At 46.9% G+C, this 11,116-nt stretch overlaps 1 protein-coding gene across 1 annotated transcript; it reads right to left on the bottom strand.

Moving 5' to 3' along the window:
- Positions 1 to 7,099: 7,099 nt before the first annotated feature.
- LOC136474937 (protein PHOSPHATE-INDUCED 1-like) lies at positions 7,100 to 8,764 on the bottom strand. Its single transcript, XM_066472503.1, has one exon. It carries the CDS (start codon positions 8,666 to 8,668, stop codon positions 7,682 to 7,684), a length of 987 nt encoding a protein of 328 aa, XP_066328600.1. The 5' UTR covers positions 8,669 to 8,764; the 3' UTR covers positions 7,100 to 7,681.
- Positions 8,765 to 11,116: the final 2,352 nt, after the last annotated feature.

The raw sequence follows: 11,116 nt of genomic DNA, 5'->3' as shown, positions 1-11,116 counted from the left end.
GGTTTTGACCCCAGTAATGAAGATCAGCGTATAACGCATACGAAAATTAAATGGGTAGCACACGAAACATGAATTTATACTGGTTTAGTTACGTGGCACCCTATCTCGTATGCGAATCGCCTTGCTAGGGCTGGGGATCTAATTTAGCTTGCATGAGTTGGCGAGAAATATGGGCCTTGTTTAGATTGCAAATTTTTGCAATCTGGACACTGTAGCACGTTTCGTTTGTATTTAACAAACTTTGTCTGATCATGGACTAACTAGGCTCAAAAGATTCGTCTCGTGATTTACAACCAAACTGTGTAATTAGTTATTTTTTTTACCTATATTTAATGCTCCATGCATGCGTCCATAAATTGATGTGATGGAGAGAGAGTGAAAAAACTTGGAATTTTGAGACAATCTAAACAAGGCCATGCTGAAAAACATAGGTCTCCATCAAAATGGTTGTATATCAAAATGCTTTGTCCAACGCAAATTTCTTACCTAGCTAGACTACACAGTAGCCAGCAAAAGACCCAAAGGCACCAACAAACCTTCCTCGTGACCTATAATCCTTCACGAGTTATTTCACAGCCCACGCCGAGTCCATCAACGTTCGGAGTTGTTGCATCCTTGGTGGTCTGTTTTGACTAGGATGGTATCGTTGTTGTATCATTTCTGGCTGAAATCCCCTGGTCCAATAAGTAACAAAGATCTTCAAAAGTGAGATATCAATGTTAGATTGATCTCCTGACCAATAAGCCCAACGGCCTATTGGGCCTTGGTCTCGCGCCCTGATCGGGGGCGCCCAACCCTACATGGTTGGTGGGCCCCCGTCGCACTGCGCTATATTAAAGAGGTGGGGGCCGGCGGCTCAAAGGACGAGGTTCGCCGTGAGCCGCAAACCCCACCGACAAACCCTATACCGATCTCGAGAGGGCGCGCAGCCAGCGACGGGAAGCTCCGCTGATCCTCGCCGTCGCCACTGCTACGTCCGACCGCACTGCATCGACGTCCGTGCAACCTCTACTCCACCCGTCGCTGCCCGTGTGCTGCCTCCATCACCGAACCCGCGATGGCTAGCACAACCGCAACATCATCTGGAGGCTCAGGTTCATCACCAGCCCTCTCTCCCCTATCTCCCTCTCGGTGTAGTGTTCTAGGTCTAAATGTGCATGTGTTTCATGGTTCTATGAGTTCATCCGCCTAGATCTACTCTAGTCGATTCACAGAATATCAACAATGGTACCAGAGCCTACTAGCACGTAGATCTAGAACGGGTACCAATTAGAAAGGAAAAGTTGATTAGATCCAGTGTGGATCTAAGCAGAAAAGGGGTCACCCGACGTTCGGTTGAACCCTAACTCGATCCGTCGGATCTGAGAAAAGAAGAAGGGCTCGGTTTTCATGCAAAGAACGAACCCTAAAACCCGAAGGTGATTCGGGGAAAAGAAAACAGTGGCCGTCTCAACCCTAACCCTAACCCTAATCGTCAAATCGGGCTAAAATCCGAACAAATGAATCAAAGAAAGGGGAAGAGGGTGGCTCGGTCACCTCGCCGTCGAGCACGCCGGCGCGCGGGGGGAAAGGAAAGGAAAGGAACCGATTTCAAATCGGAAAACCAAACCCTAACCCTAAAAAGGAAGCCTACCTGGGCTTCTACCCACCGCCGGCAGCATCGCCACCGCGCGGATAGGAGACCGCGGCGTCGCTCCCGAACGGCGCGCGGGACAGGGCCGAGATCCGCACTGCACCTCGCCAAGCGGTCACGGCAACAGGGCACCACCCTGCAGCCCCTCGACGGCGGCGTGCTCAGCCTTGGGCGAGCACGCACGCCGGCGAGAGGGCGCTGGACGGTGCCGCCCTTCTTCTCCCTCGGCCACTGAGGACGGCTGCTGCTGCGGGTCTCTCAGAGCTGCGCTGCGGGGTGAGAGAGAAGGAGAGGAAGTGAAATGAACCTAGGGTTCAGGGAGAGGGGCTGGCCGGGGGGTTTTGTTCGGGCGAAACGGCCGGACAGCCGTCCGATCCGATCCAGCGAACAGGATTTGCTGGACCAGCTTTAGGCCCAGGCGGGCAAACGAAATCCCGGCCTAGGCCCAGGTTGCGGCCTGGGTGCGGGGGAGAAAGCGCCGCGCGGCTGGGCGCGGGGGTGCGCTGAGCGCGCGGATGGGCCGCGGCTGCTGGGCCGTTTTCGCTGGCGCGCGCGCGCGCGTGGGCAGGCCGTGGGCCGCGCGTGTGCTGGCTGGGCCGAAATGGTCAAATGAACAGATATTGTCACAGTTTTGTTTTTCTTATTTTCCAGAAAACAGTTTGATCAATTTGAATTGATTTTTTTTATGATAATTTTCTGTACAAAATTTATCCAACGATATTTTTTGTTCAGTAAATAGTAAATTTGCTTCTGGAAAATAGAAAAAAGATTATTAAATGTTAAAGTTTCCGCTGCGTATTTAAAGATGTAATTTTCATTATTAAATTCGAACCAACGGGAGAATTTAATTTTGAAAATGGATATGTTTTAAATTGATTATAATGTTGTTGTTATTCTGACCAACGTTGATTAATGACAATATTATAATGTTTTTTGTTATACATTAATTCTATTTCTGCCCAACGGTGATGTAGAATTAGTGTAGAAAATAATTGTATGTTTTAATTTTGACCAACGTTAAACTAAGGCATGCAATTATTGTTGTTATTTCTGTTCTCACCCTATTTGAATTATGTTTTCAGAAGGATACAACTTGATGAGTTGTATCAAAGAAATCCCCACTCTAAAAGGTGATAACTATATTGAGTGGAAGAAAAAGATAGACCTGGCCTTTATCCTCGCTGAGGTGGACTGGGTTGTCACCACACCGTGCCCTAAAGAACCTGAGGCACCGGTGAGGGAAACAGATGAGACTGATACTGCATGGCAGAACAGAGAGCGTGATTTTGCTCCCGTAAAGATGTCCTATGACCTTGAGCATAGGAAATGGGTCACTGCCAACAAGAAGTGTCTGGCAGTGATAAAGAACACGATTGAGCCTGCTATAGTGGGCTCAATTCCAGACTGTGACACGGTCACAGAGTACCTAGACAGAATAAAGAGTCAGTTCACTGGCTCTTCAAAGACATATGCAACCCAGCTGATCAAGCAGCTGGTCACAGAAAGGTACTCTGGTGGCGGCAGTGGCATTAGAGAGCACATACCGAGAATGAGTAATCTGGCATCTAAGCTCAAACCAATGGATTTGGCACTCAAGGATGAGTTTCTTATTCATTTGATTTTTGCTTCTTTGCCCAAAGAATTTGACACATTTGTTGTTAATTACAACATACAGCCTAAAAAATGGGATTTGGAAAAGCTCATAGCCATGTGTGTGCAGGAGGAGGAAAGAATAAAAGTTTCACAAGGTGGTTCTGTCAACTACCTAAAAGATAAGAAAAAGAACTATAATAACAGTTCTTCCTCCAAATCATCTGGAAAAGGTCCCATGCAACAGTCTCAGAACCAGCAATTCCCAGTGGCTAAAGATCAGTGTCTCCACTGCAAGAAGACAGAACATTATAAAAAGAATTGTCCTGATTTCTTAAAGATGATTATGAAGAATAAAGGTGAGAATATTATTACGTTCGTAAATGAATCCTTGTATGTAAAGTTTTCAAAATCTACTTGGTGGATTGATTCAGGTGCAACTATTCATGTTGCTAATTCATTACAGGGATTCCGTTCGATGAGAACTTTGCAAAGAAGCGAAAGTTTTATTAAAGTCGCAAATGGAGAACAAGCAGATGTTGAGGCCGTTGGTGATCTTCCATTAGAGCTTACTGATGGCTTCATAATTATTCTTAGAGATGTTCTTTATGTACCTTCTTTGCAAAGAAATTTGATTAGTGTATCAAAGTTGGACCATGATGGTTATGATTGCCATTTTGGATATGGCAAATGTCAGATATTGTTTAATAATAAATGTATTGGTCTTGCCTTCCGACAAGACGAGCTTTATTTGTTATCACTTCGTGAAAATGTTAATTCCGTATGTGATGTGAATGAAAATGTATCCTCATCGAACAATGGAAACAGAAAAAGAAAGAGAGCTCAAGATATGTTGTCGAAATTATGGCACTGTCATTTAGGCCATATTTCGAGGGGGAGAATAGAAAGACTAGTTAAGAATGATATTCTTCCTCCATTAGAGCTCTCAGAGTTAGAACAATGTAGAGATTGCATAAAAGGAAAGTATGTAAAGAAAATTAAGAAAGATGCCAAACGAAGCGCAGGAATTCTACAGATTATTCACACAGACATATGTGGTCCTTTTCCTATGAAAAGTATGGATGGTTATGATTCATTCATAACATTCACAGACGATTACTCTCGTTTTGGCTACATTTATCCAATTAAAGAAAGAACAGAAGCGTTGGATAAATTTAAAATATTTAAAGCAAAAGTTGAAAATCAGCATGATTTAAAGATTAAGATAGTCAGGTCTGACCGTGGAGGAGAGTACTACGGTCGGCATACCCCATATGGACAAGTTCCTGGACCTTTTGCAAGGTTCTTACAGGAGAATGGTATAGTCGCCCAGTATTCAACACCGGACGAACCTCAGCAGAATGGAGTAGCTGAAAGGCGTAACCGTACCCTGATGGATATGGTGCGTAGTATGCTAAGTTACTCCACTTTACCCACGAGTCTATGGATGGAGGCGTTAAAAACCGCCATTCATATTCTCAATAGAGTACTAAGTAAGTCGGTGCCCAAAACACCGTATGAGTTGTAGACAGGAAGAGTACCCTCACTTAACCACTTGCGTGTGTGGGGGAGCCCTGCTGAGGCTAAAGTTTTTAACCCAAACATTGGAAAGCTAGATCCCAAAACAGTGAGTTGCCATTTTATTGGCTACCCAGAAAAGTCAAAAGGTTTTCATTTCTACTGTCCTAACAGACATACAAAGTTTGTGAAAACGAGACACGCTGTCTTCCTAGAGAATGAAATGATTAAGGGGAGCATGGTAGCTCGAGAAATTGATCTTGAAGAGAAGCGGGTGTATGCACCCACTCCGATCATTCATGAGCCATTTTTCTCACTACCTGCTGTTGCTGCACCAACAGTACAAGACACTGTGGTGCCAGGACCTGTTGTTATCCCGCCTGTGGCAACAATGAATGATGATGAGGAACCTGTGGCTCAGGATCCTATAGAACCTATTGCCACACATGAGGGAGAGCAACAACAGCCTCAAACAGAAAATGTGCCAATTGAGGAGGCCCCTAGAAGGTCTCAAAGAGTTAGAAAATCAGCTATTCCTGCTGATTATGAAGTGTACAACACTGAAGAATTTCAAATGGAGGATGATCCCACCTCATTTGAAGAAGCTATGAAAAGTGACCATTCATCAAAGTGGCTTGAGGCCATGGAAGATGAGATGAGATCAATGAATGCAAATAAAGTTTGGGATTTGGAGATAATTCCTAAAGGAGCCAAAATAGTAGGCTGTAAATGGGTCTACAAAACAAAACTTGACTCTCAAGGGAACATAGAGAGATATAAAGCCCGACTTGTGGCAAAAGGCTTTACACAAAGAGAAGGGATTGATTACAATGAGACCTTTTCTCTAGTCTCATGTAAGGATTCCTTCAGAATCATAATGGCATTAGTGGCACATTACGATTTGGAATTACATCAGATGGATGTAAAGACGGCATTTCTCAACGGAGACTTAGAGGAAAATGTTTACATGGCACAACCGAAAGGTTTTGTCATGGAAGGAAAAGAACGTTTGGGATACCGCCTAAAGAAATCTATTTATGGATTAAAATAAGCTTCAAGACAGTGGTACTTGAAGTTTGATCAGACAATAAAGAATTTTGGGTTTAAAGATAATGTTGAGGACAATTGTGTCTACGCAAAGTTTAAGAATGGAAAGTTTATCTTCCTTGTCCTGTATATGGATGATATCTTACTTGCTAGTAGTGATGTCAGTCTACTACTGGAAACAAAGAAGTTTTTGTCCTCAAAATTTGATATGAAAAATCTTGGTGAAGCTTCGTTCGTTCTAGGGATCGAGATTCACCGAGATAGAAGTAAAGGGGTATTAGAACTGTCACAAAAGGCATACATAGAAAAAGTCTTAAAGAAATTTAGTATGCACAAATGTAGTCCCTTACCTGCTCCTATAGTCAAGGGCGACAGATATGGGGATTTTCAATGCCCCAGGAACCAATATGAGATCGATCAAATGAAAGTGGTTCCATATGCTTCAGCTGTCGGAAGCTTGCAATATGCTCAAGTATGTACGCGCCCTGACTTGGCATTTGTTACCGGGTTACTTGGCAGATTCCAGAGCAATCCTGGAATAGAACACTAGAAATTGGTAAAGAAAGTCTTGCGTTATTTGCAAGAAACGAAAGGCCTCATGATGACGTATAGAAGATCTGATTCACTCAATATAGTGGGATATTCAGATTCTGATTATGCGGGAGATAATAGAAAATCCACATCTGGATATGTATTTACTCTCGCAGGGGGAGCTATTTCATGGAAAAGCTCAAAACAAACCGTCACTACATCGTCCACAATGTATGCCGAGTTTGTAGCGTGTTATGAGGCAACGGGGCAGGTGAACTGGCTAAAGAAGTTCATACCCGGTTTGAAGGTGGTTGACGACATCAATAGACCACTGAAATTATACTGCGATAATAATCCAGCAGTACAGTATGCTCACAACAATAGGTCAAGTGGTGCTGCCAAACACATTGACATAAAGTATTATGTTGTGAAGGATAAAGTCCGGGATCAGATGATAAGTCTTGAGCATATAAGTACCGAAAAGATGCTCGCGGATTCGCTTACAAAAGGCTTACCACCCAACGTGTTCAGAGAACATGTAGCCGGCATGGGTTTAAGGGAAAGCCTATGATTCCTGGACTATAAAGGGCCCAAAAGTTAAAGTAACTATTTCAGATCAGAGACGTATATTGTAGCTGTTAAATCTATCGGCGATTGACCGTGACGATGAGACATGCTCTATGCATTATCTGTGAAGAAATAAGTAAGGATAAAGGATTGAAGTTTTAAAGTTTAAAGATAAAAGTAATAGTGAGATCAAGGGGGAGAATGTTAGATTGATCTCCTGACCAATAAGCCCAACGGCCTATTGGGCCTTGGTCTCGCGCCCTGATCGGGGGCGCCCAACCCTACATGGTTGGTGGGCCCCGTCGCACTGCGCTATATTAAAGAGGTGGGGGCCGGCGGCTCAAAGGACGAGGTTCGCCGTGAGCCGCAAACCCCACCGACAAACCCTAGACCGATCTCGAGAGGGCACGCAGCCAGCGACAGGAAGCTCCGCTGATCCTCGCCGTCGCCACTGCTACGCCCGACCGCACTGCATCGACGTCCGTGCAACCTCTACTCCACCCGTCGCTGCCCGTGTGCTGCCTCCATCACCGAACCCGCGATGGCTAGCACAACCGCGACATCATCTGGAGGCTCAGGTTCATCACCAGCCCTCTCTCCCCTATCTCCCTCTCGGTGTAGTGTTCTAGGTCTAAATGTGCATGTATTTCATAGTTCTATGAGTTCATCCGCCTAGATCTACTCTAGTCGATTCACAGAATATCAACAATCAACACTTACCACAGTACACTCTCTTATACAGTACTATATACACAGTGTTACTACACAATTCTGACAAGATTGTTTCCTTAGTCGTTACACCAAAGTCGAACACGTAGAGGTTGCAGGGTCGAACAGAGCGGGAAGCAGGTACTTCCTCCCATTCGCACCATTGGCATTGTAACTCGCCCCCGTCGTGCGGTCCACCGCCAGGTTACCTGCGAAACCGGGGTAGGCGCCGCTGCCATAGACCCCTGTGCAGGCAGTGGCAGCCTCCAGCGGTGCGTCCTTCTCGCCCTGGTAAAACCCGTCGCGGAACGGGTTGGTCACCGTGCCGGCGACCATGCTGGCGATGTTGATGACCATACCGTCCATGCCGACGTCGCCGCTCGGCGGCACGAGCGCCGGCGTCTGGGGTCCGTACACCGGCTGGTGGAACGGCCACGCGCACTGTCCGGGACACTGCGTGGCGGAGTTGCCGACCCAGATGTATGCGGTCCCGGCCCTGGCGTCCGAGCCGTGCAGGCCGCAGCGGCTCATGCAGAACCCGTCCACGGCCACGTCCTGCGCGGTGAGCACTAGCGCGATCCCGCCCTTCTTCATCCCCGCCCGCGCCGCCAGCTGCGGGAGCTGAGCCAGCGTGAGGCCCTTCCCCAGCGAGCACCCTTCGTCGGCGGTCTGGCCGACGAGCGCCACCTGCGCGCTGCCTCCGGAGCGCGCGCCGTTGCCGCTGCTCCGCGCCTTGGACAGGTACAGCTGGTTGATGGTGTTCCACCACTGCGACACGGACGGGGACGGCGTCGTCGGCGAGGCGGTGGTGAGGGACTGGAGGAAGTCGGTGACCACGGCCTTCTGCGCCGGCGTGAAGCGGCCGTACCAGATGATGGACACCGGGATGCGGCCCTGCAGCACGGCGCCGTTGTGGTACGTGAGGAGCGCGCTGGCCGGCGGCTTGTACAGCTCCAGCAGGCTCCTGGCGCCCACGAAGAGACGTGCCGAGCTCAGGAGCAGCACGGACACCAGCACAAGTGCGACGTGGCTCGTGTTCTGCCAGCCGCGAAAGCAACTATGGGGTGATGCCATTTCTCACTTACTTTCTCAAGGAGGGATCAAGGAGGGATTGGCGACTTGCTAGTAGCCTAGTAGGTGATGATTGAGTGAAAGTGCAGAGTTGGTTTATGAGCGTTGTTTGTGTGGTTTGCGAAGAGTGACGATGTCGAGTATTTATAGGTCCGGATTCTTCATGTGCCGGTAGTTTCGTGAAGCCTTCCGTGCCCATCCCAGGGGTAGCTGCCTTCGTTTTGGTTTTGGAGCGGCTCGCTATGATCTGAAGCTGACTCGGTGGGAGGCAGCTGGATGCGTTTGGACCCGAGTGCGACGGCGATTGAGTTGTCGCTCGCTTCCACGCCAGGCAGCCACCATGCAAGCAGCAAGCCACTATTTTCTTGCGTGTACGAGCACGAGTCAAGGCGTGTACGAGCACCAGAAAGAATCGAATTTCTTCTAAAAAAATCTTAGACACTTCAATATATATAACACTAACGAAGTATGTTCAATAAAGAATTATATATGTGAAAACTTGATGTATCTAAAAATCTTTTGTAGAACAAACGTATAGTCAAAATTGCTACAGTAAAAATGTACTGTACCATTTCATTTGTATATGGTAATAATTGTCCAATCGTTGACTAACTAGACTCAAAACATTCGTCTCGTAAAGTACAACTAAACTGTGCAATTAGTTTTTGATTCCGTCAACATTTAGTACTCCATGCATGTACCGCAAGTTTGATGTGACGGAGAATCTTCTTTTTGTACGGTGTCAAAGTTTGGATTTTGGGTAACTAAACAAGGGCTAAAATTTTTCAATTCAAAGTGTCACGTCGAATCTTGCGGCACATGTATGGAGTATTAAATGTAGATGAAAAATAAAACTAATTGTACACTTAGGTGAGAAATCGCGAGACGAAACTTTCAAACCTAATTAGTCCATAATTAGATACTAATTACTAAATACAAACGAAAGTGCTACAGTAGCCCAACAGTAGCCAAACCTCACAAAAAAAAAAAAAAACCCAGTAGCCAAAACCAAAAAACGAAAGCGCCCTCAGCTTTGTTCGTTGTTGCATGGTTGGCTGTCGGTTGTCGCTTGTTTGGTTGTGTGCCAGCTTTTACCACGCCTCTAGGGTGGCGCCACAGTCATGGCGGCCAAACCCATCGTCACAGAGTGTGACGAGAACTGTGAGTGCCGGTGCGGTGGCTGTCAAACTCTGCGCCTGAACCAAACGCTACGGAAATAAATAATGGCGGCCCACAGCGTGGCGTGGCGGAGCATGGCTCCGAACCAAACAGCCGAATCTCAAGGCAGCCAAAGAAGTCGACGCCTAGTTCAACAGTCAGCAGTCGTGCTAGGATGACATGGATGTGGATCGTAGTGTTTATTTTTCAGTCTGTCCCATCCAACGATCATGTGTTTTATGTAGTTTAAACACATGAATTTTTTTACATCATAGAATTAAGATCCAACAACCTCCATCCTTCTTCTATCTCTAGCCTTCTTCTACCTCCACCTTTCTTCTACCTCCAGACAATCACAAATCACAAGATCACAGATTCACAGATCTACATATCATAAGAAACATTTTTTTCTATGCAAGGACAAAAGAACAAATCGCTTGACTGGAGATCTTCGCTTGGTTTGACTGCCTCGTCAGGTCTTCAAATTTTGAAACGCACGGTCGCTTATTGGTCCGGCCAGCGGGCGGGGCGGGGAGCGGGGCTACGTGGCTGTATCCACGGACCACGGTGGCTGCCCACAGTTGAAGAGAGAGAGAAAATCAATGTGTTTTTTTATGCTAAAACACATGTGTGTTGTATAGCATTTCTGTTATTTTTTTTGTTGCAAAAAATGCCGGGATTGATGCATGATTTCAGCAAGGGGAGGAATGTCGCAAATTAGTCCACACAAGAAACATATCTGAAGATTTATATGGTTATCATAAAGCAGAACCTGCGCGCCTTCACTGTTTTCTGGACGGGCAACAATTCAGTACTGCTAGGGCAGAGCTTGAACTCGTGACGTATCGGAGCTTATCCACAAACGGCGGTGCAAACGAGCAGGGCGACAAGGGGATTTTTTTTTAATTTTAACACTTTTTCGAACTTAATTTTAAATCTAACATTCTCGTTTTTTTAAACTAACACTTTTGGCCGCACCTATTGCTATGGCGCGGCCAAATACCTGTGCTACGCCATGCATGGTGGCGCGGTAGAGGGTTGACGTGGCGGCGACCAAAAGCGATGGCCGCTGACGTGGCAGGGCTCTGCTGCGCCCTGATCCATGGTGCGGCAGAGCCGGGTATAACCTCCGCCGCGGCCAGTCCAGCTGCCTGAGCAACAAAACGGCCTCCTCTCATCCAAGCACGCCGCACCACGAACGGCGGCAGCCCGGCCCTCCATTGCCGCCTCCCTCCCTTACCTTCCATTCCCTGGCCGCCTCCCTCCCTCCTCGTCCTAGTTCAAGGTAATGAT

This window comes from Miscanthus floridulus, chromosome 8 (genome assembly GCF_019320115.1).
Source record: "Miscanthus floridulus cultivar M001 chromosome 8, ASM1932011v1, whole genome shotgun sequence".
Classification (NCBI taxonomy): domain Eukaryota; kingdom Viridiplantae; phylum Streptophyta; class Magnoliopsida; order Poales; family Poaceae; genus Miscanthus; species Miscanthus floridulus.
Note: the sequence above shows the minus strand (reverse complement) of the source record. Positions and strands in the feature narration are given on the sequence as shown.